The 26,492-nt window shown below is 39.0% G+C and overlaps 1 protein-coding gene and 1 non-coding gene across 9 annotated transcripts in view; one reads left to right on the forward strand and one right to left on the reverse strand.

The window, feature by feature from the left end:
- Positions 1-710: 710 nt before the first annotated feature.
- PPARG (peroxisome proliferator activated receptor gamma) overlaps positions 711-26,492 on the reverse strand; it is a 156,476-nt gene continuing 130,694 nt past the window's right edge. For all 8 annotated transcript variants that reach the window (XM_066245133.1, XM_066245129.1, XM_066245131.1 and 5 more), the window contains 2 exons: positions 20,719-21,169; positions 711-1,166 (listed from right to left, as the gene is read on the reverse strand). In XM_066245133.1, coding sequence (XP_066101230.1) covers positions 919-1,166; positions 20,719-21,169 — 699 coding nt within the window. In that variant the 3' untranslated portion in view covers positions 711-918. The remainder of the gene's footprint in view (positions 1,167-20,718; positions 21,170-26,492) is intronic.
- On the forward strand, positions 21,488-21,563 carry TRNAT-GGU (transfer RNA threonine (anticodon GGU)). The gene has a single exon. It is a non-coding gene; the product is annotated as a tRNA-Thr (tRNA).

Here is a 26,492-nt window from a genome sequence, read left to right on the forward strand (position 1 = left end):
CTATCCCAAATCCAACACATCCTTTGAGGCCCACTACAGTGAATTTAAAGTCACTTGACTCTCAATCTTCATTAATCTTCACTTCCTTTGAACTCTTAAAGTTCTTAGAGTCTGAACCATTCATTTGGCACATGATACACTATGCATTATAATCTGTTTTCATGAAAATTAATCTTTTCTCTTGAACTCAATTGTAAGTTGTTTTTGGCAGGTGCCAAATTTTAAAATACTTCTACATTCCTCACAATTTCTAACAGTTCATAATTTGCACCATGTATTTGCATATGCCTTGGTACCCTGTTAATAGGGTGAGCGGAAATCTTGGTTGGGATTGTGAAAGAGGACTGGATTCTTGATAGGCCTAGAGGGGTATGCTCCAAATCAGCACATCCAGGTTAAGAAACACATGCTCTGAGCAGTTTTTGGTCCTTAAGTTCCCCTTCCCTTCATAATTGTGATTGTTAAAGCAGATGGAGGATTCAGAGTTGTAAATTGAGTAAAAAATTAGTTCAGTGAGAGTGAAAGCTGATCAGCAATTCCATTCACATTTTTAAAAATGTGTAAGAAAGAAAAATGAAGCCTGGAAGGGAGGAAGAAAGGGAGGGAGGAAAGAATGAGAAGATTGAGAAGAAAATAAAAGGAAAAAGCCTGCATCGGGGGAAGGTGAGGATATGGGGAACATATCAGACTCAGTCTTCAAATGCATCCACTGATTTCATAATGTGGTAATTTTTAATATTAAAAGTAAGTTGTAAATGTATCTTTATAAACAATATGCATAAAATAGATCTATTATTCTAAAACTTTTTCTTTTTAAAATGCTTTTTCACAGTAAATTTTTTAGGTGTCAAATCTTCCCTCAAAATAATAGTGCAATAGGAAGAAGGAAAACGTTGTCAGTGATTTAGGACTTCGCTGCTAATACAAGTCCTTGTATATTTCCTGTAGGAGTGGGTGAAGACTCATGTCTGTCTCTGTTTTCTTTATTACTTGCAATAGCTGCACATGTTCTGTTACAATTTGTCTGAGGTCTGTCATTTTCTGGAGCAGCTTGGCAAAGAGCTGAGAGGACTCAGGGTGGTTCAGCTTGAGCTGGAGCTCCAAGGCTTGCAGCAAGTTGTCTTGTATGTCCTCAATGGGCTTCACATTCAGCAAACCTGGGCGGTCTGGGGGAGAAGAACAGGAGGTTCAGTTACAAAATTCTCTGGCCCCCCATCTGAGGCATATTCAGCCAAACTACCTACCTATCATTTTGTTGGTTTGTTTTGCTTTGGTTCTAAAATAAGGTGGGATGGGAGGGTAAGTAGATAGCTGGCAAGAACATACAAGATACCAAGATTATCAGAGCCCTTTCCAGGGTATGCTTTTCCTGGCCAGGATTAAATCCGTGCAATTAGTTGACATAACATGGTAGCAATCTGAGGACTTCTGCCAGTATGCTTCTACTCACTCAGAAATCTCATTTGCAACTTCTGCTCCTTCCTGATGAGTCTACATTTTATAAACTCTACTTACTGTTTCACCACAGCTTTAAATATGCTTATAAAACAAGCTTTGTCTTCTCTTTTGCTTAACATAGCATATATTTTTTTTAAAGAGACAAGACATGATTTTTAAACACTGTTACAGTTTGAAAGGATAAATCTCCTGCACTCCCCAGATTTTAACAGAAGTTTTTTTCTGAGTGGTGAGGTTGCAGGTAATTTTTTTTTTTTTTTTGTATTTTTCTGAAGCTGGAAACGGGGAGAGACAGTCAGACAGACTTCCGCATGCGCCCGACCAGGATCCACCCAGCACGCCCACCAGGGGCGACGCTCTGCCCACCAGGGGGCGATGCTCTGCCCCTCCGGGGTGTCGCTCTGTTGCAACCAGAGCCACTCTAGCGCCTGGGGCAGAGGCCAAGGAGCCATCCCCAGCGCCCGGGCCATCTTTGCTCCAATGGAGCCTTGGCTGCGGGAGGGGAAGAGAGAGACAGAGAGGAAGGAGGAGAGGGGGGAGTGGAGAAGCAAATGGACGCTTCTCCTATGTGCCCTGGCCGGGAATCGAACCCAGGTCCCCTGCACGCCAGGCTGACGCTCTACCGCTGAGCCAACCGGCCAGGGCCTCAGGTAATTTTTACCTTCTTCTTTATACTTTCTTTCTTTGACTTTTTAAATGGTGAGTTTAAATTACTTTCACATTTTTATGTTTTTCTTCATGCTGATCTTAGATGTATCTTTAAATACTTCTTTATTTTACTTTTATTCTTTACAATATTCTATACTTCTTTCTGTTTTATTTTCTAATATATCCCTGCTGATGTTTAAAAAACTTATTAATTTTAATATATTGACTATATTTAAATTTCCTGAACTCTTGTCAGTTCAGATAGTTTTTATCCTGGATTTTATTTTATTTTTCTATTTTGGATAGATAATTATACCCGCAAATTATGGCGGTTTTATTTATTTGTTCTTTTATAGTATTTACACTTCTCATTTCTTTTTCTTGCCATTGTGCATTGGCTAATACCTCTAATATGCTATTAAATAATAGTAGTGGCAGGAAGCATGCTTTTTCTTTCATTCCTAACTTGAAGAAAATGCTTATAATGTTTTATCACAAGTATGATATTTACTATAGATTATAGTAGATATGTTTTATTCCTGGCTTTCTAAGAGTTTTAAAGTTTTAAATTTGTTTTAGTCAGGTATTTTATTGTATTTCATCAAATGCTTTAAAATTTTTTCATTCTAAAGAAATGACCATATGGTTTTACCTTAATCACAACTACAGTGAATTATATTAATAAATTTCCTTAATAACTTTGTACTCATTTGTTAATAATATATTAATTCCCCCCCCCTTTTTTTTTTGCATTTTTCTGAAGTGAGAAGCAGTGGGGAGGCAGTCAGACTCCCACATGTGCCCAACCAGAATCCACCCGGCACGCACACCAGGGGCCAATGCTCTGCACCTCTGGGGCATTGCTCTGCTGCAATAGGCGCCATTCCAGCACCAGAGGTGGAGGCTATGGAGCCATCCTCAGCGCCTGGGCCAACTTTGCCCCAGTGGAGCCTTGGTTGTGGGAGAGGAAGAGAGAGATAGAGAGAAAGGAGAGGGGAAAGGGTGAAGAAGCAGATGGGCACTTCTGTGTGCCCTGACCAGGAATCGAACCCAGGACTTCCACATGCTGGGCTGATGCTGTACCGCTGAGCCAACCAGCCTAGGCCTTGGTTTCTTTTATATTTTAAAATTTGTAAGTGAAATTGGTCCAGGGTCTTTTTTTTTTTTTGGTGCCATCCTTTGCCTGTTTTGGTAATAAATGTTAACTGGTCTTATAGACTGGGTTGATGACATTTTCCTCCTTGTATCTATGCAGTAATAATCTATTCCTTGATGGTTTCTTGGAATTCATTGGCAGGATTGTCTGAGCCTGGAGGTCAATCTTTGACTACCTTCAATTTTTCTTTTATAGATTTTAGTCTCTTCAGGCTTTGTACTACTTATAAGTGAAATTTTAGTAAATTACAGTAAAGTTATACATGATATTTTCTCGAAATATGAAATCTTATTATTTCTATTTAACTGACTGCATTTTATTTGTGTATTCTCTTGTTTAAAAATCTGATTCGTGAAAAGTTCATCTTTTTTTTCCTTTTTAATAAAAGTTTTTGGTTTTACTAAATCAACTCTGCTTTTCAAAATAGTATAATAGTATTTTCTTTTTTTAAAATTTTTTTTAAAATTTGTTCTTTTTAGAGAAGTGGGGAGAGTGAGAGTGAGACAGAAGGGCAGGGGGAGGAGCAGGAATCATCAACTCCCATATGTGCCTTGACCAGGTAAGCCCAAAGTTTTGAACTGATGACCTCAGTGTTCTAGGCCGACACTTAATTCATTTTGCCACAATGGGTCAGGTGGCATTTTGTTTTCAATTTAACTAAGTCATTCTTTTAAATTTATTTAGGTTTATTTTTTCTTTTTCTAGTTTCTTTTCCTTCTTTCATTCTTTTTGCTAGTGTGTGAAAACTCCAGGGTTGGGAAGGGATAGCTGGACCTTTCAAACAGGAGGAGAATGCCTTCAGCAGTTCTTCCCAGTGGCCAGACACAGGCAGCCCACAGCCACTTTCCAACGCAGGAGTCATTTTCTTGAATTAAATGATTAATTCATTTAGTTTTATTTCTTGTTTTTTTAATAGATGCATTGAAACTCTAAAATTTTCTGAGTGTCACTTTGATCTCATTCCATAGGCTTTGTTGAACATTATTACTCTCACAATTCTGTTCCAAACAGTCTATTTTGATTTCATTTTTTTTTTTTTTTGTATTTTTCTGAAGTTGGAAACGGGAGAGACAGTCAGACAGACTCCCGCATGCGCCGGACCGGGATCCACCCGGCACGCCCACCAGGGGTGACGCTCTGCCCACCAGGGGGCAATGCTCTGCCCCTCCGGGGCGTTGCTCTGCCGCGACCAGAGCCACTCTAGCACCTGGGGCAGAGGCCAAGGAGCCATCCCCAGCGCCCGGGCCATCTTGCTCCAATGGAGCCTTAGCTGCGGGAGGGGAAGAGAGAGACAGAGAGGAAGGAGGGGTGGGTGGAGAAGCAAATGGGCGCTTCCCCTATGTGCCCTGGCCAGGAATCGAACCCGGGTGCCCCTGCACGCCAGGCCGACACTCTACTGCTGAGCCAACCGGCCAGGGCCTTGATTTCATTTTTAATTTAAGAGTTATACAGACATGTGATTTTAAATTTCCAAACGGAAAGTTTGTGCGTTTTGTTTTGTTTTTTTTCTAATTTTTAAGTTTTATTTTCTAATTTCTAAGTTTGTTGCATTGTGGTTAGAATATAAGGTTTTCCCATTAAAGTTCACCAGAGGCATGCAGAATTTATGTATAACATTCAGAACACTCACTCACTTGATACCTTGTACTGATTCCAAATTTTAGCTCTTAAAGGCTATTCACCCTTTTTTTCTAATTTTAACTCTTCTTCCCTTCACTGTAAATTAAAGCAATGTATAAGAGTTTTTATTTACCCTTTAATATCCTTCATCCTTTAGCCTCAGTTTCTGTAATTATTCCTTTGCTCCAACCATATTAAGCTAGTTCCGCACCAAGTCCCTCAAACGCCCTATGTCTGTCATGGCTCTGTGCTTAGGCAGATTCTGTTCCTTATGTCTGAAACAGTCTTATCTTCCCTTCACCCATCACATCGCCTTCAACCTATTCTTCAAAATATAGTGTCATTATGTCCTGGCAGCCTTCCTTGACAATTTCCCTTCCTCACCCCTGTTCTTCCAATCCCCTTTCTCTGTACCTTGTAGCACCCTATAAATACTCCAATCACTATTATACTAGTAGATTACATTTATTGAGTGGTTATCATTTTCCAAAAATTGTGCTAAGGGCTTTATACACAATATATCATTTAATCTTTACAAACACTCCATGAGGTCAGTGCTTTATGCAGGGTTAAAACAAAGATTTAGAGAAAGGAGTTAAATCTTGCCCAAGATCTGCCACTTGCTAGTAAACAGCAGAGCTGAAATTTGAATCTAAATCTGTATGATTCCAAACACTATGCAGTGTTCAGCTCTTGTTAGCTTGTATTGTAAATACTGATTTTCTTGTTTATCTCCCCTACTAGGCCATGAGGTAGCAGAGGGCAGGACTATGTTCTGATCATCTCTGCTCAAGTGGAAACATAGGAAACACTCAGTTGGCTGAGATAAAGAATTAGAAGGTTGTTCTGGCTAAGAGTTCTGGGTTGAAAAGTACAATTCTTCTGGTTAGTGAACAAACTTGAAGGCAGGATCACTATACAATAAAGAAATCTCCTGTAAACTGTGTTTTCCTGTATCTAATAAACTATAATAAAACCTTTATCCAATGAGGTGAGGCACAGGAGAGCAATGTTAGAATAGTCTCAAGGTGAGATTTTTGAAACTATAAATATTCTCTGAAATTAAGTTTCTTCTTTAATTACAGGAGAGTTACCTTTAGTTTGACCCCCCCACCCCAATTTCTCTAATATGTCCCATTGACTGGAATAAGTATACATTTGTCTTTAAACTTCAGAATTTAATTTTGGAATCAGTAGCAAAAACATCAAATACTGAGAATGAAACAAAATGATTTAGTCCTGGCCTAAAGGATCACACTCAGGAGGAGTGATGCCTTTCTCATAGGTGCTATGCAAGAATGAACACAACACCCCTGACACTTCAAGAAAAACAAAATCCTGGATTGATGCCTTTGGTTTAATGACTGCTGAACCACCCCCAGAACAAATGTTCCAGATTTTGAAGGCCTGTGGCAGCACAAATGTATGTGCATTGGAAGTGGCAGCACTTTGTCAAAACAGGTGTTACATATGGCTCCCCCCATTGGCTGGTACTATGCACCCTTGTATAGAAACTCACAGGGGTACTGGTTTCTCGGTCTTTCCTCCTTCCTCTTCAGCATCAGTGCAGTCAAAACTTCCACTGAAGAGATCGCATTAATCTAGTAGGTTTCATCTATCATGACAGTTGAAACCCTAAATGACCAAAGCCTAAAATGCAGCTGGTCAGGTTTGCTGGAAACACTTGGCTTTGGTGCAGTGTAATGGAACAGTCTCTTTTAGGAGTGAAGAAAGATCTGATTTGGATTTTCAAACACCTCTTTGGCAGGTTATTTTTCATGATGTGATGGATGAAATTTGGCTAAGGAGCTGAAATTCTGTGGCCGCTGATTTATATTTTATCCAGTGACAAGTTAGATAAGTTACAGATCTGTTCCACTATCTCTACTGAGTCTCAGTGAAGGCAAAATGGCGTATAGCAGAGTGGAAAACGTAGTAGTATATTCTATCTCTAGGTCTTTCACTAACTGGCTCTGTAACCTTGGGCAAACTGATTAAGCTTACTGGGCCTTACTTTTTCTCCTCTGTAAATGAAAAGTATTAGACTAGATAGATGATCTCTAAGACCCTAATTCAAAAGCTCTAAGCTGTATTTTTACCTATAATTCCCTTTACATAATTTACATAATTATACTGGGGAAATGAACACAACATCTAATTAGAAAAGTGAACTAACAATCTAATATATTAAGCTTAGAACACCTGGCTTATTTAAAAAGCAACACATACCCTAGGGCAGTGGTTCTCAAAGTGTGCGCCACGGCGCACTGGTGCGCCCTAGAAGATTTCCAGGTGTGCCTTATGGTATTCCAGAGAAATATGTGCCTGTTGGGGACCAAAAAACCAACAGGGTTTTTGGAGTTTAGATTTCTGGGGGACAGAGGTGTGGAGAAATTGACTGTAAGCTGACAGTCTGCCCAGCCCCCCACCTCACTTGCCTGATTAGGTTACAAAAGGCTGTGTAAGCTGTGGTGCTGGATTGTTTACACAACCCCCCATGTTCCCTGGAAAGACTGGAGGCAAGTTTCTTCCATTCTTTGTTTGGTGTAAAGTTAAGATGATATGTATGGTGAGGGTTTTCTGCACTCAACACAATTAAGAGTAAAAAGAGAGGAATTCTTCAATGTATTGATGAGGAAATGAGAGTTTGCCTTTCAAATATATGCCCAAACATTGAAGAAATCACTAGGACACATCAGGCTCATGTTTCTCATAAACACAAGAATGAAAAAACTTAACACATTTGCGCTGGGACCTGCCGAATTTACTAAATCTTACTAAGAATGTATCTATATATATATAAAGATATAACTTTTTTGTTGTTTTTTTATTTTTTAATCCCTCTTTTTTATGAATTCTAAAAAGTATAACTCAAAAAATGTAACATAAAAATGTTTTTTAATGTCAGAACAAATTTAATTTTGTCATATTTATTTTATTTAATTACCATAAAAGCATGCTTAAACTTTATATTTTTTCTTTAATATTTGACTTAATTATTGTAACATATTTCTCAGAAATTTGTATATAGTGCACTTACAATTATTTGTAGAATTTTAAAACGCCCTGACTTCAAAGAGTTTGAGAACCACTACTCTAGGGTCTTAAGCAATCCCTAGGGTCAAGGGCAAAAGGGATTTGTCAGGATTGCTCCACAGCCTTCACTCTCTGATTAGCTACTTGGCCTTCCCTCTCCCCTCTCCTATCCTCTCTTTCTACTTCCCTTCTGCTCACACTCAAACCCTTACTGAGCTAAGCAAAGCATCACAACTGTGCCACAGAAATTTGTCTAAACACCCAGAACTATCTTGGGTCCTTCTCTTTCCTCTCCATTTCCTACTAGCCCAGTGCCTACTAAGATATTGTTCTCAGACCGCCTGTCAGAGATCCTCTTCCTACATCTTGCTGAGGGTTAGAACTGATTTTCTAGAATACAGTGTGTCTGCAAAGTCATGGTGCACTTTTGACTGGTCACAGGAAAGCAACAAAAGACGATAGAAATGTAAAATCTGCACCAAATAAAAGGAAAACCCTCCTAGTTTCTGTAGGATGATGTGGTAGCATGTGCGCATGCGCAGATGATGATGTAACACCGTGTATACAGTGGAGCAGCCCACGGCCATGCCAGTCGAGATGTGGATGGTACAGAGGAAAGTTCAGTGTGTTCTGTGGCTCGCTAAATTTGAATCTGTGACCAAAGTGCAATGTGAATATCGGTGTGTTTATAACGAAGCGCCACCACATAGGAATAACATTACTTGGTGGGATAAGCAGTTGAAGGAAACCGGCAGTTTGGTGGAGAAACCCCATTCAGGTAGGCCATCAGTCAGTGATGAGTCTGTAGAGGCTATACGGGATAGCTACCTAAGGAGCCCTAAAAAATCTGTGCGTGAGCCCACATTGAACTGCACTGAATAGGTATGAAACTGGGAGGGTTTTCCTTTTATTTGACGCAGATTTCACATTTCTATCATCTTTTGTTGCTTTCCTGTGACTGGTCAAAAGTGCACCATGACTTTCCGGACACACTGTAGGATTAGGGTCAAGGGACCCCCTTTTATTGGCTTCAGCTGCCTAGAAGGCCCTTTTGGGAAAGTATGTGTTGACTTATTCCAGGACATAATACTCAAGGAAGCTGGAGTCAATTACTGGTTCCGTACTCCCCAGGCTGCAGAGAATTGGGAAAGAAACCTTTCCGGTCTCCATTCACACAGAGCTGGAATTGATTAGAAAGAATTGTTGATTATGGGCAAATCTACAAAGCTCCCATCCTATCTAGATCTGGTTCCATTAAGTGGAGAGCTTATCTGAAGCAGATTCAAATTCTCTTGACCCTCCTGGGATCTGCCCACCTGGGCCAGCCATTTCCCTAGCACAGCTCTTCTCAGGAGGTGTCATAGTTAGGGAAACAGATGGCCATGCTAGAGTTGCCTGAAGAAAGGCAGAAAAAACAAAGAGAATTGTTTTGTCTCTGCTCTAGGAGCTGCTGTCATGGCATTACCAATCTCTCCCTACTGGCTTTCTGATAGACACTAGTAATCTGAAAAGGGATGTACCCAGAACATTTAGAAAAAGAGGTCTGACAGCTGGGCAGCTGTAAATTGGTCCATGGACAGTGAAAGACAGTTCAGATGTGGATGGAAACTGAAGGGGAGGGAGGGCTACCTAGGGAACTTGGTACTTGGTATCTCACTTTCTTTTACACCTCCTTCTCACTTTCCTTTATTCCATTGCTTTCTAAATTCACAGGTGTGTTAAAAAGAGCAGTGGATTTGGAAAATAAAGACTTGAGTCCTATCTCTCTTCTACTTAGCTTCCTTGTGACTTTGGACAAATCATCTAATTTTCCTGAGTTTTGGCTTAATTTTTAAGATAACAATGGTTTTTTTTTTTACTAAGATTATGGTGAGAATGAGTTAGGTAAAGGAAACTTATAAGATATTACTATTCTCCATGTTTCTTCAAATAAAGGCAATTTCCATAGGAATGGGTCAGGAGTGTAAGCAAGGGTAGGGTTGTGTATACACATTTGGGAAATGGAAAGTTTCTTTTTAAAAAAATATTTTTTTATTTATTGATTTCAGCGCGCGCGCGCGCGAGAGAGAGAGAGAGAGAGAGAGAGAGACAGTAACACAGCTGCTCCTGTATGTGCCCTGACAAGGGATCAAACTGGCAACCTTTGTGCTTCCAGATGATGCTCTAACCAACCAAGCTATCCGGCCAAGGCAGGAAATGGAAGGTTTTTAAGCTGTTATTGGTAAGAGCATAAATTCTAGAATTCAAGAAAAGAATTCCTGATGCAGACACATATTTGGGGGTTTTGGGCAAGGTCCCATTCTTGTAGTTCAGGGGTTGGGAACCTATGGCTTGTGAGCCAGATGTGGCTTTTTTGATGGCTACATCTGGCTCGCAGACAAATCTTTAATAAAAAAAAATACTGTTAAAAATATAAAACATTCTCATGTATTACAACCCATTCATTCCCTACTGCTCATGTTCATGGTTGTGGGTGGCTGGAGCCAATCACAGCTGTCCTCTGGGACAACACTAAATTTTTATTGGATAATGCATAACATACACGGGTTGTTGTATGGCTCTCATGGAATTACATTTTAAAATATGTGGTGTTCATGGCTCTCTCAGCCAAAAAGGTTCCTGAACCCTGTTGTAGTTGCATGTAAGAAAGGTAATTTAAGGATAACAAAACAAAACAAAAAGTCTTGGTGCCCAAATTCACTTCTACCTTGAAGAGATGATAGAAATTCTTCAGTACTTTTCTGACCTAACAATTAGATTCATGATGAACATTAGGCAAAATTGAATTCAATGAAGTTTATCATTGGGAAACTAGGGTATAACCTGTAGCAATTACCTCCCACCATCTTACTTTTAGGACAATTTTAGGAGAAATATAGTTGACTATGCTATCAGGTAAAGGGAACAACATTACTTAGAGACCTTGTAAATGCTTTAATAACTAATAAAGATTATCTGATAATGAGCATATTCTGTCTTCAACAAGATAGAGTCCTTTGCTCTGAAGTAGATTAACATTCTAACATTTCCCTGTTTAAACAATAATTTAATAAATGCGTTCTTTGTCTATGCCCAAATGATAACTGATCTTCACAACAATAACACATATGATTTGGTTAAGATGGTGGAGGCAGGTAATCACCACCATGAAACCAAGCCCAGACAATATTTTCTTTTATCTGCCTACTAAGAAGCAATTCCCCACCAACTCCTCTCATCTCAAACGCTCAACTACCACCTCCAAAAAACCCCCTCCCAAACTACAACACAGTAAAGAAAGACATCTAGTACTTATAGTGAATTAAGCTTGGGCTCTGTTATATTTCCAGGTCTTTCCAAGTGGAAATGGGACTTGAGATTTCAATCCTGCCCTTTGGGACATCTCTGTCTTTCTTATCTCCTTTCACCCTGGGGTTTGGGTTCCCTTGTTCTAGTCATTCAAGGTCAATCAGTTGAGGTTTAGTTACCCAGTCTGTTCCCTTTCTCTGTGTCAGGACCAAAAGAGCAGCATGTTCTTCCCTCTTGCTGAGGAATATAGATATATTTCTGCTCCTTCTATGTCTAACACTGGCTCTGGTCAGGACTGGAAACGAGCGGTGGGTGGGAGGCAGAGGAAAGGCTAGAGCAGAAAGATAAAGGGGAATTATTTCTTCTTTATCATGGAGCCTGACACATTCATGATCCCAGTCCAACTACTCTTCCTTGCTTCCTCAGCCGCTAGAAATGCCAACAGCAAACCAAAGGTAGCCAACAAATCAAAAACAAAATGGGTCCAAGTATTAGTTATCTGCACCCAATTCACCATTTCTTCTTTTCCAACATCTTTGAGAAGAACCTCAAAACATAGGTGCAATCTCTAAATATGACCTCTCAATACATAATGTCCCTGCAAACAATCAGAATTCTAGGGAGTGTGCAAACCCACCACCCTCCTATTCCCTATCTCCTTCAATGCCACTTTAGAGTTCTGTCAACTTTTCAGAGTTCTGTCAACCCCCCCCCCCCGCCCATCCTCCAGTATCTCTTTACCTTGGGATTTTGTTCTCAATCCACAACTAATCCCCTTAAAGTGATAGCTGATAAAGAGATTAGTTGATATCTCCTTAGGGGTATTTATACTGATATTTTAAGCAAGAGAGAGAGAGAGAGAGAGAGAGAGAGAGAGAGGGAGGGAGAGGTGAGAAGCATCAAATCTTTGTTGTAGCACGTTAGTTGTTCATTGATTGCTTTCACATATGTGCCTTGATGGTGGAGTGAGGGCCCTCCAGCTTGAGCCAGTGATCCCTTGCTCAAGCCAGTGACCTTGGGCTTCAAGCCAGTGACCTTTGGGCTCAAGCCAGTGACCATGGGGTCAAGTCTATGATCCCACTCAAGCCAGTGGACTTAGGCTACCTCAGGGTTTTGATCCTGGGTCCTCTGCATCCCCAGCCAATGCTCTATCTACTGCACCACCACCTGGTCAGGAAGGTGGTATTTATATTGTAATAAGAATTTTAAGAATTGACTATTGGTGGAAATAAGCAATTTGACTGGCAAAATTGAGTGAAGCTACTACCAATTATATCATACAGGGGAAAATTAGTAATTGTTGTTTGCTTAACATGTCCTGGGCACTGTGCCAAAGACTTCACATAGTGTTATTTCATTTACTTAATAAGAAAATTAAGGCTCAGGGAAGTAAATAATTGCCTGAAATCACACATCTAGTTAGTAGTGGAGTGGGGGTTTCTAAACTCAGAGCTGTCCCTGTATTCCAAAGCTTTCCAATGGATCACCCTGCCTCTCTTCTGGTTTATTTGTGAAGCTAGCAAGACCCTTGAAAGGTACTTCCCCTAGGAGTGCATGACTCCTTCACTACCTGTATTGGCCTCTCTGTTATGAGTGACTTGAACAAGTCCTGGTTTCATTCTTCCTCACTTGCAGATGATCTGTCTGAATGTCTTGGTGAACTGTGCCAGTCTGGAAGACTGCCTGGGGTCACCCAGAGTTTAAACACACATTGTGAGAACCCAAAATGATAAGTACTACAAAAAGCAGCCCACTGACTGACTGACTGAACCTTTTCCAAGACTGCCGGTGTGGTGACAGGGATGACTCAGCAGTTTGGCTTTCAATCCCATGTCTGTCTCTGGGGTTAAATACAATCATTTGCTCACTCACTAAAATGATCCCAGCCTACCAGGCCTGGGTGAGGAGGAAATTTAATTTCTGAAGCAGTCACAGATAAAGATTTTTCTATGTTCTACAAACAACAAAAGCCCATGTGTATGTGTCTGTATTTTAAAGTTTCACAGATGATTCTAGTATATTCCATTTTCTCTCTATCCCCTCACTTCCATCCCAAGCTCTCTGGTTTTTAGAATTTGAGTGCCAGTAGAGAACTTATAAATATACTTCACTCTGTCTAAACCAAGTCTATGATGTTATAAAAAGAGTGAACTAATGGGACATTTATAGATAACTCAGATTGAGACACTATTCACAACCATACTGGCCACCTGACAGGGTTGTCCCACTGGTCATGGCAGCATGGTGTAGGAGTCAGAGAGTAGAAGAGAAGAGCAGCATAAACTATGTAGATACAGTGCAGGTGTCCATTGACTGTTCTTCAATTAATAAGTGAATGCTATTACTTTCTGACACAATCATGGTCTAAAGGGGAATCTGAACCATGTAATAACACTCTTCAACTGTCCTGCTTAAAGCTTAGTCATATGAGAAATCAGATGTCCTTGTTTACTCTCAGTATTACAAGAAGAGTCAGAAAAATAACTTTAACCTATTAGGTACTAGCCTGAGTCTTGTTCAAAAAATGCTGTAAGGATAAGGTAGCTGAATATTTAATTGGTATATTTAACTGTTATGTAGAAGAGTAAAAGTTAGCCTACTACTATTCATAGTATCTCTAATACCTAAGTTTTAGACTATTTTGGGTTTTGTCTTCCTCCCAGTTACCTAGTAAGGATGATAATAACAAAGAAGAGGTGGAGGCCACTGGACCATGAAGAATCAGAGGCCCCCTAAATGGGGGTTTCCTCGGGGAAAGTATAGGCCCACTCAGGCATGCACATTGTCTTTTGTTCCAGAGGAGTGCTATATGTCCACTCTAACTACTAGAAATAGTTCTGCAGTAAATGGACAGATTACACATGATCTGGAAATATTAATATTTTGAAAGGCAATTAGGGATGGGGAGAGAGACGGAACACTTGCAAATGCAGAGCTCCTCAAACTCTGCCTGTGGAACATTCGTGTCTGTGAGCTGGAATGAGGTGCTCTGCTGCTATAACTGAATGAGTGTCATTTTGATTGTTTCCAACAGGCAAGAAGAAATTAATTTATGAATGGTATTTTAACAATTTTTAATTTCTCTCATAAATTTTTCTGCAACCAATTATCTCTATTAGAACCTAGTGTAAGATGGTATCTGATTAAGTATGAATATATTTACTCAGTTATTTAAAGCTTATCAATTTTTGTGAGAAGCTCTGGCAAACAATGCTACTATTTCCAGGGACCATGCTACCTGAACAAGTTTAAGAATACAGTCCCAGTCTTCAGTGTTATCACTGGGTGGGTCTAATTCCTTCCCAGAGGAATTTTCAAACCAGGGTATAATTTTGTTAGATAGGTGACAATGGTGTCTCAAGAAGAGCTTTGAATATTAGTAAGTAATATATAGACTATAACTTTGAAATTCTTGATGAAGATATTTGGAAGCAATATGGAAATAGAGAGTTTTGGATAATTGCCTAAGAATGCCAAGACCAAGGTAATTAACTGGGATGCTTCCCCATTTTGATACACAAAAGGCAGTAGTAGTCAAAGGTATCAGTTTTTAAAAAAATTTTTTTTTTTTTGTATTTTTCTGAAGCTGGAAACGGGGAGAGACAGTCAGACAGACTCCCGCATGCGCCCGACCAGGATCCACCCGGCACGCCCACCAGGGGGCGACGCTCTGCCCACCAGGGGGCGATGCTCTGCCCCTCTGGGGCGCCGCTCTGTTGCGACCAGAGCCACTCTAGCGCCTGGGGCAGAGGCCAAGGAGCCATCCCCAGCGCCCGGGCCATCTTTGCTCCAATGGAGCCTCGGCTGCGGGAGGGGAAGAGAGAGACAGAGAGGAAGGAGAGGGGGAGGGGTGGAGAAGCAGATGGGCGCTTCTCCTGTGTGCCCTGGCCAGGAATCGAACCCGGGACTTCTGCACGCCAGGCCGACGCTCTACCACTGAGCCAACCGGCCAGGGCCCAAAGGTATCAGTTTTAAGTTCAGGGAGATTAGGGTCTGAACCTTGGCCTCACCAGTTAGTAGCTCTGTGACCTTAAGCAAGTTGCTTAATCTCTCTAAATTTCTGTTTTCTCCATCTGTTAAATGGGGATAATAATGGACTTTGAAGAGCTGCAGGGAAGATTAAACAAATATTATGAAGGTAGCACTCAGTAAAAAAAAAAAAAAAAAAAAAAAATTATGAATATATTCAAAGTGCTTAGTAATATTCTGGCATATAGTGAAGTAGTCAATAAAGGATAGTTATGATTATTATTATTTGATTATTAATCATTTAACAAGCATTTATTAAGTAGTTATTCTGGGACAGTTGCTGTGTTTTGATTTTATTCTAATTATAACTAATTTAAAAGTCTATATCTAAATTTCTATCTATACCTATTTATACTGTATAGTCCTGACCAAGGGTGAGAAACAGGAGCCCCAGGTTATTGACCTATGGGACTAGCAGTTGTGCAATATTTTACAGGATATCAATTTTTCCTTGATCTGCATATGTATAACTATGAAAACAATTCCTCCTTCTTGTACCCTATTCTTCCTGCCCACTCAACAGCAGAAACACACATGATCACTCCGAGGGCAGCTGTCCAAAACTGCTTCGCAGAGAAAGAACATGGCTGGGATTGCTGGAAAAGGAAGAAGCTGCTATATAGGTGGTTTGGGCAGCCAAGCCAGACTCAGGAGAATAAATGGGGAGGCTAGATGACTTGCCATCTGTGGCCATTGTATCAATATTTATAGCTTCTCTGTCGTTAGGAAGGTGATGGCAGTCTGCCTAGAAAAATATATTGTAAAATCCAGTGAATTTCCTCCCCCATGTCTTGGAAGTTTGGGAAGAACTGTAATGGATTCCAAACTGTTTTGAATTAACAAAAAGAGCTTTTTCCTGTTGTGGAGTTCCAGCTGGAACCCTTCTATGCTTTTTCTTTACCAAGCAGCAAATGCTCAAAGGGGCAAAGTGTCCAATGGAGTGTCCTGGAGCTTGTCAGCTTTACTGAGCTTTCCACTTGGCTTTGGTTGCTGGGTAGGTCTTAGGAGTTTGCATGTGTGGCTGGCATGATGCTGTGGCACCAGCTGCAAACATGCCCTTGCTGGAAGCAGTTTTATTACTCTTGACGCCACCGATCCAGTCAGTGAGACTAGAGGGAGCAAGGGAAACTATTACTCATCATAAATACCAAAGAATAAGGTATGGATCGTGGGTACATCAATACTTTAGAAAATATCATGAAGGGAGCACCGGTTGCAGCCCCCAACACAAAAGTAAGCAAGCTGATCATGATCCACTAGCCGGGTAGCAGAGGGCAGGGTATGTGGCAGAGGGCATTTGGATGTGGCAGAATACCTAGGTTTCAGTCCTAGTTCTACTGCTCACCGGTTGTTAGATCTTAGGCAAACCGCTTACATCTATGACCTTCACTTCTCTTTCTATAAAATGAGACTATAAATACAGGAGACTTGTCAGGATGTAATAAAGGAATGAATAAGGAATGCTTTTAAAATGTACACAGTGCTCTCCTTTGTTTCCAGAGTGTTGATGTTCTTTTTAGTTTCATTTTTGCTTGAGGCTCAGAGGAGAAAGAAAAAGAGAGAAAGAGAGGAGAAAAACTTGAGAACTGGGTCATCTTTCTCACAACCTTGGTTTGAAAGCTGAGTAAATAGTAGAGATGCTAAACACCAGGACAATCTAAGTCCCACATCTAATGGTATCAGCAGTTTCCAGGGTTGAAGTTGAGTGACAGTGATCTTACTATAGCAACTCTAGTTTCCTCAGCAAATACTTGTTGGGTCAAATCAGGTACTTTCATCCAAAAAAATCCCCTTTAGATCTTCTGGGGTTCCTTTTAATTTCCCCAATTCCTTATCACCCCACTCTTACATCACGCTCATCTCTCCATTCTTACTTCAGTCTAGGGTCATAGTACCTAGATTCTTCTGTGATTTCTAAACAAATGAGGTCAATGGATGCCTGTCAAAAGTGCTTTTGCCCTGAAATCACTAAATCCATTTATAGACATCAGAATAAGTTGTAGAGGAGAAAATAATCAGTCTTGTTAGGATCAAAAATTGGCTGACTAACATGAATGAGTTCCTGTTCTGGAAAACCTGATAGGAAAAAAAACCCCAAACTAATTGAAAGATTATATGTCACACTCTAATAAACACAATCTGAGATACTGATTTTGCCATCTACAGAACACTGGGATTCTGATCTTACTGGAATCCAGTATTTGGATTGAGAAGGAGTTAAGCAGTTCTTTCTCTGGCATGTACCCAATCAGCTTCTCTGTGTAAAGAAGAGAATCAAACAAACATGGGGTCTAGCTTATTCATTGTTATCTAATGACTGTAAGTAGACTTCATCTACAAAAGCAAATTTTGATCATGGAAGGGCTTTCCTTTAGTGATATGTTAGTCAATGGTAAATTCTATATTTTTAAAGGAAGTCTAAAATTATTCACAGGGCTTTCCTCTTATTATAACCACAGATATAAGATTTTAATAATCTATGGTTGGCTGTTACCTTCAGATTTTCGTCACTGTTGTGAGGATTCAGTGAGATCTAGATATTGGTCACTGTGAAGAGAGTTGGTGTAAGGCTAAAGGAACTTGTTTATACACCGTCTACAGTTAAATGATACCACCTTTAATTTTCATAATTGAAAGTCAAAGCTTGCCTAAAATATCAATTACCTTGAACCAAATTATTCACAGAACTGTTTTTGGCTAATTATCAAAAATATTAAAGGCCTAACACATCAATGATTCTTAAATAATCTAGCTTGTGAAACACAAGCAGTAATGGCATTTTTCTAGATGAAACCACACTGTTGTCTCATGTGCCCATAAAACAACACTACTCAGGTTCAAAAGCCCAGAATTATTATGATTGCTTCTTTTTCTTTTCTTTTCTTTTTTTAGTGTGAGAGAGATAGGGACAGACAGACAGGAAGGGAGAGAGATGAGAAGCATCAATTCTTTGTTGTGGCACCTTAGTTGTTCATTGATTGCTTTCTCATATGTGCCTTGACTGGGGAGCTACAGCCAAGCCAGGTAATCCTTGTTCAAGCCAGCAACCTTGGGCTCATGCCAGCACCTTGGGCTTCAAGCCAGTAACTTTGGGCTCAAGCCAGCAACCATGGGTCATGTCTATGATCCCACACTCAAAGCCAGTGACCCTGTGCTCAAGCTGGTGAGCCTGTGCTCAAGCTAGATGAGCCCACGCTTAAGCCAGTGACCGCGAGGTATGTTTCCTGGTTAGAAACTAAGCATTTTTGAATGGCTTATTCCAAAGGCCTCCCTTAGCATCTGTGGTGGGAATACAAACCGGTACCAACTTTATGGAAAACAATCTGTCAACAATATAACAAAAGACTTAAAAATGTTCATAGCTGTCTCCCAGAAATTCTATTTCTGGTCATTTGGAATGACAAAATAATCTCAAATTTGAAGAGAAACATAAGAATGTTCACTACAGCAAAATTTGAAACACATTTTAAATATTATTTTTATAGGTTTTTATAATTATAAGCAACCTAAACATAAATAAGGAGATAATTTAGTATGAAATAAGGCTTTATAAAATGGAATATTTTATAGTCATTAAAAATGGTAACATATATGCTAGCATGTATATAGAAACTTTTTGGTAGGAGAAACAGGACTTTGTGGGTCTAGTTTTATTCTGAGGAAAAAGACCTTTACTTTTCATTTTCACATTTCTGCACTTTGCGAATTATGTAATGACCAAGTATCACATTTATTTTTAAAAATAAAAAATATTAACAAAGAATATATAATGACATGGGAAAATGATTAAGTGAAGAAAGGAATACATACATGGTATATATATTATGCTTAGAAAAATATCTTAGAAATATATCAAATGTTAATAATTTTATTTCTATTTTTCATTAAAAATAAAATGTGCCTTAAAGAATTAGCTAGTAAAACAATATTAACTTGTTTTCTAATCTGATTTTTCAAAATTTAATCTTTTTCTTTTAGTGAACCTAAAATAATCTGGATTTTATTTTTGTTTGCTGAATTAATCACAGCTCCAGGAGGATCCAAGGTTAATTTGTTTAAGAAGTAGATTCAGTCAAGATAGTAAAACATGTTGGATAGTGTATTTTTGTTACATTAAATATAACACCAAAATAATCATTTTTAAATGAGTTACAACTTGACACTGTACTTAAGATAAGACTCCAGAGTAACCTGTGCCATATTGTTATCTATTTGCATCCTAGTCAGGTAAAGGGCAGTATCAGTATAGACTCTGGAGCCAGACTGCCTGTGCTTATAATCCTGGCTCCATCTTTTGCTATAGCTAGGTCACCCTGGGCAAGAGACTGAACCATTTAGTGTTTTAGCTTCCTTGTTTGCAAAACAGTACTTACCTCATTGGGTTGTGAGAATTAAATGAATGTGTATTAAGTGCTCACAACACAGTAAGTACTTAGTGTTTGCTGTTATTATTATTATTACTAATACACTATGAACCTGATTTCAAAAGCATTCTTCACTCAAGTAATTGGACAATAAAGTGGGTTGTGCTCTTTATAATATCTTGTACAGTTACACTCAGCTTGTATCTGTATTTGTAGGATAGTCCTACCACACCACATCAGTTTTTACAAACAGAGGATATTCTGTAAGTACACATAAAAAGCTCACCTGAACTCCTTTCAGTAATGAAAACTTGTCATTAAAAACAACTTTTATAGAATGAGATAACAGTAAAACTTTCTTCTATTTACATTGGAAACATGTGAGAGGCCAATGAAAGTAGCATTTAGTATAAAACTTGGCTTTTGGAATTGGTTAATTAGATCATATACTTGCAAGGCCAAAAATACAATGAATTGCTATATAATTCAATTTAGTTCTCTGCTCTCTGGTTCAGATTGCATTCTTAACCACAGCCAAACAACTCACAAAGGTGCTTTAAGGGAAGCAATCAAAGGAATCTACATGAGAGAGTAGGTAGAGGGCAGTAGATAGTATATATGCCTTGATTTCTGATACTGGAAAAACAACCCAAAGAAATACCTTACTAATCATGGGACAGGAGCATAATTTGACCAAAAACCACTTAGTAGTGCTTTCTGTATGTCAAGTGAGCACCATCTTAAGCAAAGCTATACATGTCATTACTTATATGAAATGGATAGAGGAAAAAAACAAGTAAAAAGAAAATAGAAAAAAAAGGAAAAGAGGGCATTTGTTTTCCTTGTTTGAATCTGACTGGAAAAAAATAGCATGAGGGTTAAAAGAAGAGAACCTGGGTTAGCCACAGCCTTCAAAAAACAAACCTATGATATTCTTTCTTGGTATTTTACATGCGTGGTGCCACTTCCTTGGCATTATACCATTGTCATTTTCTATATGAAAAGTGCAGTGAGTACAAAGAGAAAGGAACATTGACTAACACTAGGAAGTTCAAAAAAATTTCAGCCATTCCACCACCATCCCACCCTCTTTCATGGAAGACCAAAGATGAATCTTACCTCCACTTAGAATAATGACGGCTATAAATATTGCCAAGTCGCTGTCATCTAATTCCAGTGCATTGAACTTCACAGCAAACTCAAACTTGGGCTCCATAAAGTCACCAAAGGGCTTTCTCAAGCTCTTTAGAAACTCCCTTGTCATGAATCCTTGGCCCTCCGATATGAGAACCCCATCTTTATTCATCAAGGATGCCAGCATTGTGTAAATGATCTCATGGACGCCATATTTTAGAAGAGTTACTTGGTCATTCAAGTCAAGGTTTACAAAACCAGGAATACTTTTGGCATACTCTGTGATCTCTTGCACAGCTTCTACTGAGCGAAACTGACACCCCTGAAATATGCGGATAGCCACCTCTTTGCTCTGCTCATGCAAGGGGGTGATGTGTTTGAACTTAATTTTATCTTCTCCCATCATTAAGGAATTCATGTCATAGATAACAAATGGCTGCAAATAAAAAAAAAAGAGAAAAAGTAGCTGAGTTGGAGATTTCTAATTCACAGTGAACAACACCCCAATTTCATTATACATATTTGCTTTAATAACTAAAATCTTTAAAGTCAACAACATTTAATAATGACAAAATACTCTTATCTCTTGATTATTCCTCCTAATTGTCACCTGGGACCAAAGATATTTAACCAGTTTTGGTCTTCTCTTCCTTCAATTTATCCTGCAACAATTTACCTATGACTGGATAATAGTTCCAATTTCTGTTGTTTGAGGAGTGTTTGTTGTTGATTTTAAAAATGATAAAAAATCTAGGCCCTGGCCTGTTGGCTCAGTGGTAGAGCGTCGGCCTGGTGTGCGGAAGTCCTGGGTTCGATTCCCAGCCAGGGCACACAGGAGAGGCGCCCATCTGCTTCTCTACCCCTCCCCCTCTCCTTCCTCTCTGTCTCTCTCTTCCCCTCCCGCAGCCGAGGCTCCATTGGAGCAAAAGATGGCCCGGGCCCTGGGGATGGCTCCTTGGCCTCTGCCCCAGGCGTTAGAGTGGCTCTGGTCGCAACAGAGCGATGCCCCGGATGGGCAGAGCATCGCCCCCTGGTGGGTGTGCCGGGTGGATCCCGGTCGGGCGCATGCGGGAGTCTGTCTGACTGCCTCCATGTTTCCAGCTTCAGAAAAATACAAAAAATCTATTGTTTATCTTGGCTTTCAATGGAATGTTTTTAACTTTCTTTCAATAAAAAAATCATTTCATAAGCCCTGGCCGGTTGGCTCAGTGGTAGAGTGTCGGCCTGGCGTGCAGGAGTCCTGGGTTCGATTCCCGGCCAGGGCACACAGGAGAAGCGCCCATCTGCTTCTCCATCCCTCCCCCTTTCCTTCCTCTCTGTCTCTCTCTTCCCCTCCCACAGCCAAGGCTCCATTGGAGCAAGGTTGGCCCGGGCGCTGAGGATGGCTCTATGGCCTCTGCCTCAGGAGCTAGAATGGCTCTGGTTGCAACAGAGCAACACCCCAGATGGGCAGAGCATAGCCCCCTGGTGGGCATGCTGGGTGGATCCTGGTCGGGTGCATGCGGGAGTCTGTCTGACTGCCTCCCCATTTCCAACTTCAGAAAAATAAAAAAAATAAAAAAAATTAAAAATTAAAAAAAAAAGTTCTCTATAAAAAAAAATCATTTCAGCAATCCAGGGTTAAAAAGACTACTTGAATATAACGTAACCTTGCACGTTTAGATTAAATCTATTAAAATCTCAAATGAAACACAGTGTGCATGTAAAATATACTTAACTATAAAAAAAATCAGTCTGAAAGCAGATTAGGAATATTGAGCCAAGAAAATGTTTATGTCTTTTTTTTAATGCTCTGGAAGCAATCTGTTTCAGTAAGAGCAGATGTATAAGATCTGTGGGTAAGTGCTGCAAAAAGTGGCAAAATAAGAGTTTTGAACTTATTTTTCAAAATATCTGTCATTAAGAGTCAAATAACAATAAAACATGTGCATCAGTTACTCAGGTTTGCAATAGGCATCTTTAAAAATTATATAATCCTCCTTTTACTTGTTTTTAAAGACATTATTATTAAAAGAGAAAAAAGATCAAGCACACTTCCATTAATTATTGTACAAAGCTTGAAAGCATCTGAGATCATTACTTTTAGCTCAAACAGCATACCAAACAAAAGTGAATCAACCCTAGTGAACAATTCAGAACCTGTCTGTACCCTTACTACAAAAAGAGCATTAAACTTCAAGATGAAATATTTTACACAGGTAATCCCAGAATTATCAATGTGATTATTAGACTGACACTAAAAAATGTTTTAGTAGTAGCACAATGCTAATAACTATTCTATAAAACACTTCTATAATTCAAATCTGAAATAAATGAAAAATATGTAGAATCTGCCCTTGTGATAGAATTATTTTAGAATCACAAAGCATGGTAAAATCCTTTTCATTTATATATCAACTATTACATAATAAAGTGGATCTTATAATTCATAGTAAAACTATTTTGAACTGTGTAACCAAGAGAGTACATAAATCTAAGTTAAATAACTTCTAGTATCATAGTAATATATATCCATGAGTAGAAAATTTAGAAAAAAAATAACTATAGAAGTATTTTTTAAAAAAGAATAGCTACAAATAATATCACCACTTAGAGATTAGTGATTAAGTTTGAAGGTGGTACAACGTGAATGATCCATTTCTTGATTCTTTTTTTAATTGGATTTATTGGGGTGACATTGGTTAATAAAATTATATGGATTTCTATAATACATTATCTGTACACTGCACTGTGTGTTCACCACCTGAATGCAATAGGCTGCTTTAAAAAGCCAGTTGTGTTAGTCATGAAATGATCTCTCTGTTTCATTTCCTTCTATAGATCTAATCAAAGGTTTGTGGTCATTGTGAAAACTCTCAAGGCTACTCTGGTTGAGGAGGGGCAGCACTTTATATACATTGACTATACTGAACTATATAAGGAATTAAACCCCCCATCCTAGTCAAATGAATGTATACAGGGAAGCACTGGAATAAAAGTTGAGGGAACTTGAGTTCTAGCTTTTGTCTTGTGGTTAACTATGTGACTTTAGGAAAGTCATTTATCTTTCTTAGGCCCCAGATTTCTCAGTTGAGGGGAGTGCTTTAAATAGGAGTTTATCATCTTTTTTCTTGAGGATATTCTAGTTGCATTTTTCAGAAGCAGAGTGTGTGTGTGTGGAGTATCCATATGTGCGGTGTATGAGTGGATATCTGTGAATGTGCACGCACACTGAACATGAAGTCTTGTGCTAAAAATAAAGTTTCTTTTCAGCAGAGATGCTGCGAATTTTCTCCAGATTGGCAAGAGCAAGTGGGTACAATGAGCGGCAGCTGTAGCCAGCTTCAAGACCCACTGGTTTGGAGCTACCTTGAATTTCTACGAGTCTGTAATTTTCACTAAACTATTAATTCTGTTCTACACTGAAGAAAATAACGCTAATACTAAGGACTCTTAGATGCTGAGTAAATTTCCAAACTTGCATATTATTCCAACATTCTTCACAGGAGTTATTCCAGAAATTCTCACTTAAAAAATGGATTTATTGGGAAATTCACTTCACTATGTTGTTTAGCAAACTGAAACGGAGGACAGATGTGAGGACATAAGAGTCACTTTGCCTGGTGGCTCAAATTATTCAAGTAAATAATGAGCAAATAGTGCTTACTATGTTTTGGGACATTTTGCTTTATTTTTTTCCCCTTCTGCTTCAGGGTAGAGTGGATAGTAAGTCACATCAGTTAAAATGTGCTGAGTTTCCTCAGAATGCCAGATCCTAATCATGAGAAAAACTTGCTTTTATAGAACCTAGAGAAAGTGTGGTTTCTGCCCCCCCAGGAGTTTTGCAGCTTATATAGTTTATATTAATGAAATACTAGCTTTCTTTTGCCATGAGGATCTCATGGTATGCATACCTGCAAAGTCCACCTGTACATGCATGAGAACAGATTACACAGATATAAAACCATCACCTCTTTGCACATGGAAAGACTGTACCTAGAACTACCCACTTCAGCTTTTAGACAAGCTTCTGCTCAATAATTTGGTTTCTGGGCACAGAATATCTACATAAAATTCTTTTACCTCCATGTAAGCAATTTATCTGGAACTATGCCCTGATAAATCACCCTGTGACTCTTCCCCTTGACTTCCCCTGTCCCCTCATATAAAGTCCCAGGTTCCTGTTTTTGAAACTCTGTGATAGTTGAGCATAGGGCACAAAATCCTGCTAATTTTCTCTCCCAATTTAACAACAATGTGACTTTAACCCGTTGGCAATCAATGTTGGTCAGGATTTCCTGGCAGTAAACACTCAAGGACAGAGAAAGGAATCTGCACCCCCACCATTATGCCAAACCATTCCAGTGTTTTTTTGGGTTTTTTTCTTGTTGTTGTTATTGTTTTTTTAATCCCTTCAGCATTTTGAAAAAGTGATGAACTGGCAGAAAATTCTGGGTATTGACATGCAAATAAATACCAGGTAGACTTTTTGTTTTTCCCAGTCAAATTGGATTATGCTGCTTTCATTGCATTTTTGAAATCTGCATGGATCCTTTCAGCCTCTATGTGGATCTGTCAGACTGCAAGAGTGATCACTAGACCCGATCTGCTCTTCTTTGCCTCCAATTCACCAATTCTTAGATAGCTAATAGTAAACTTGCACACCTCACAGTGAGACCTTCTTAACCTGAAAGCTGACCTCCTAAAACTACAGGTGGAATTAGGTCTGTGGAATTTATCTTGAATCATTAATTTAACATTACACTTCTGGTAAAACATTACATTTCTGTATTTTCTACACAGCAAAGGGAAGCCTTATATGTTCTATTATCTTGTACAGTATCATCTGATAATTTGCCATTATAAGAGGAACCATATCATCTTCAAATTTGGTCTTAACGATTTTACACTTCTAGTTTGGGGCTAACAATTTATCTTCGTAAAGTCTATTAAATGGCTAGATAAGCATCTCTGCTTAACAGGAAAGAATGCTTAATTACATCTAGGACATTATCAGGGACAGATACAGGATTTGTGGGGCCTAAAATACACACAGTTGTTGAGTACATTTACAACAATTCTTGGGTTCAATAATACAAATTCTAAGAAAATTGAATCTCAGGTTCTTCCCAGCACATTCAAAGGGGCTCTGTGTAAGGGAGGTGAGGTGCCCTGCAGCTTAAGCTTCATTAGCTTCCTGGTGACTTTGCCTCTGGCCATTATGATGCTTGCACTCTTATATTAGACAGACCAGAAAAAGATGAGAATGAAATGAAGAAAATTGCATTGGAATACAATGTTTTTCCAGAGAAGCAAAAATAGTTTCTGTAGGGGGAAATTACAGAAAGGTTTTCTTTCAAGAGACACAGCAAATGTCCTTTATGTTTATATATTTTGATTTTCAAAAATGAGTCCACATATCAAAGTTAGGATGGGATTCAGGGTACTGTTTTATATAGATAATTAAATTTAGTTAAAGATCTATAGCATACCTCCTATGTAAAACACAAAGGTCCTGGGAAAAGCTGGCTAATAATGAAAAAATAAAACAACAGTGTTCCTTATTAAACCAATAGTATTAGTATTTTAATATGCAAGTTATGAAAGGGTTTAAACATGAACACTTTAAGTTTACAGATCCTTGAAAAAAACAGCAAACTAAAGATATAAATGAGAGAGTCAACTAATAAAACATAGATTATTCCAGTGATTTCTCCGATTTGGTAGATTGAAATTAGTGTAGTAGACCCTATCTCTGTACTTTTCATACAACATTAGGG

The sequence above is a fragment of the Saccopteryx bilineata genome, chromosome 10 (assembly GCF_036850765.1).
Source record: "Saccopteryx bilineata isolate mSacBil1 chromosome 10, mSacBil1_pri_phased_curated, whole genome shotgun sequence".
Taxonomy (NCBI): Eukaryota; Metazoa; Chordata; class Mammalia; order Chiroptera; family Emballonuridae; genus Saccopteryx; species Saccopteryx bilineata.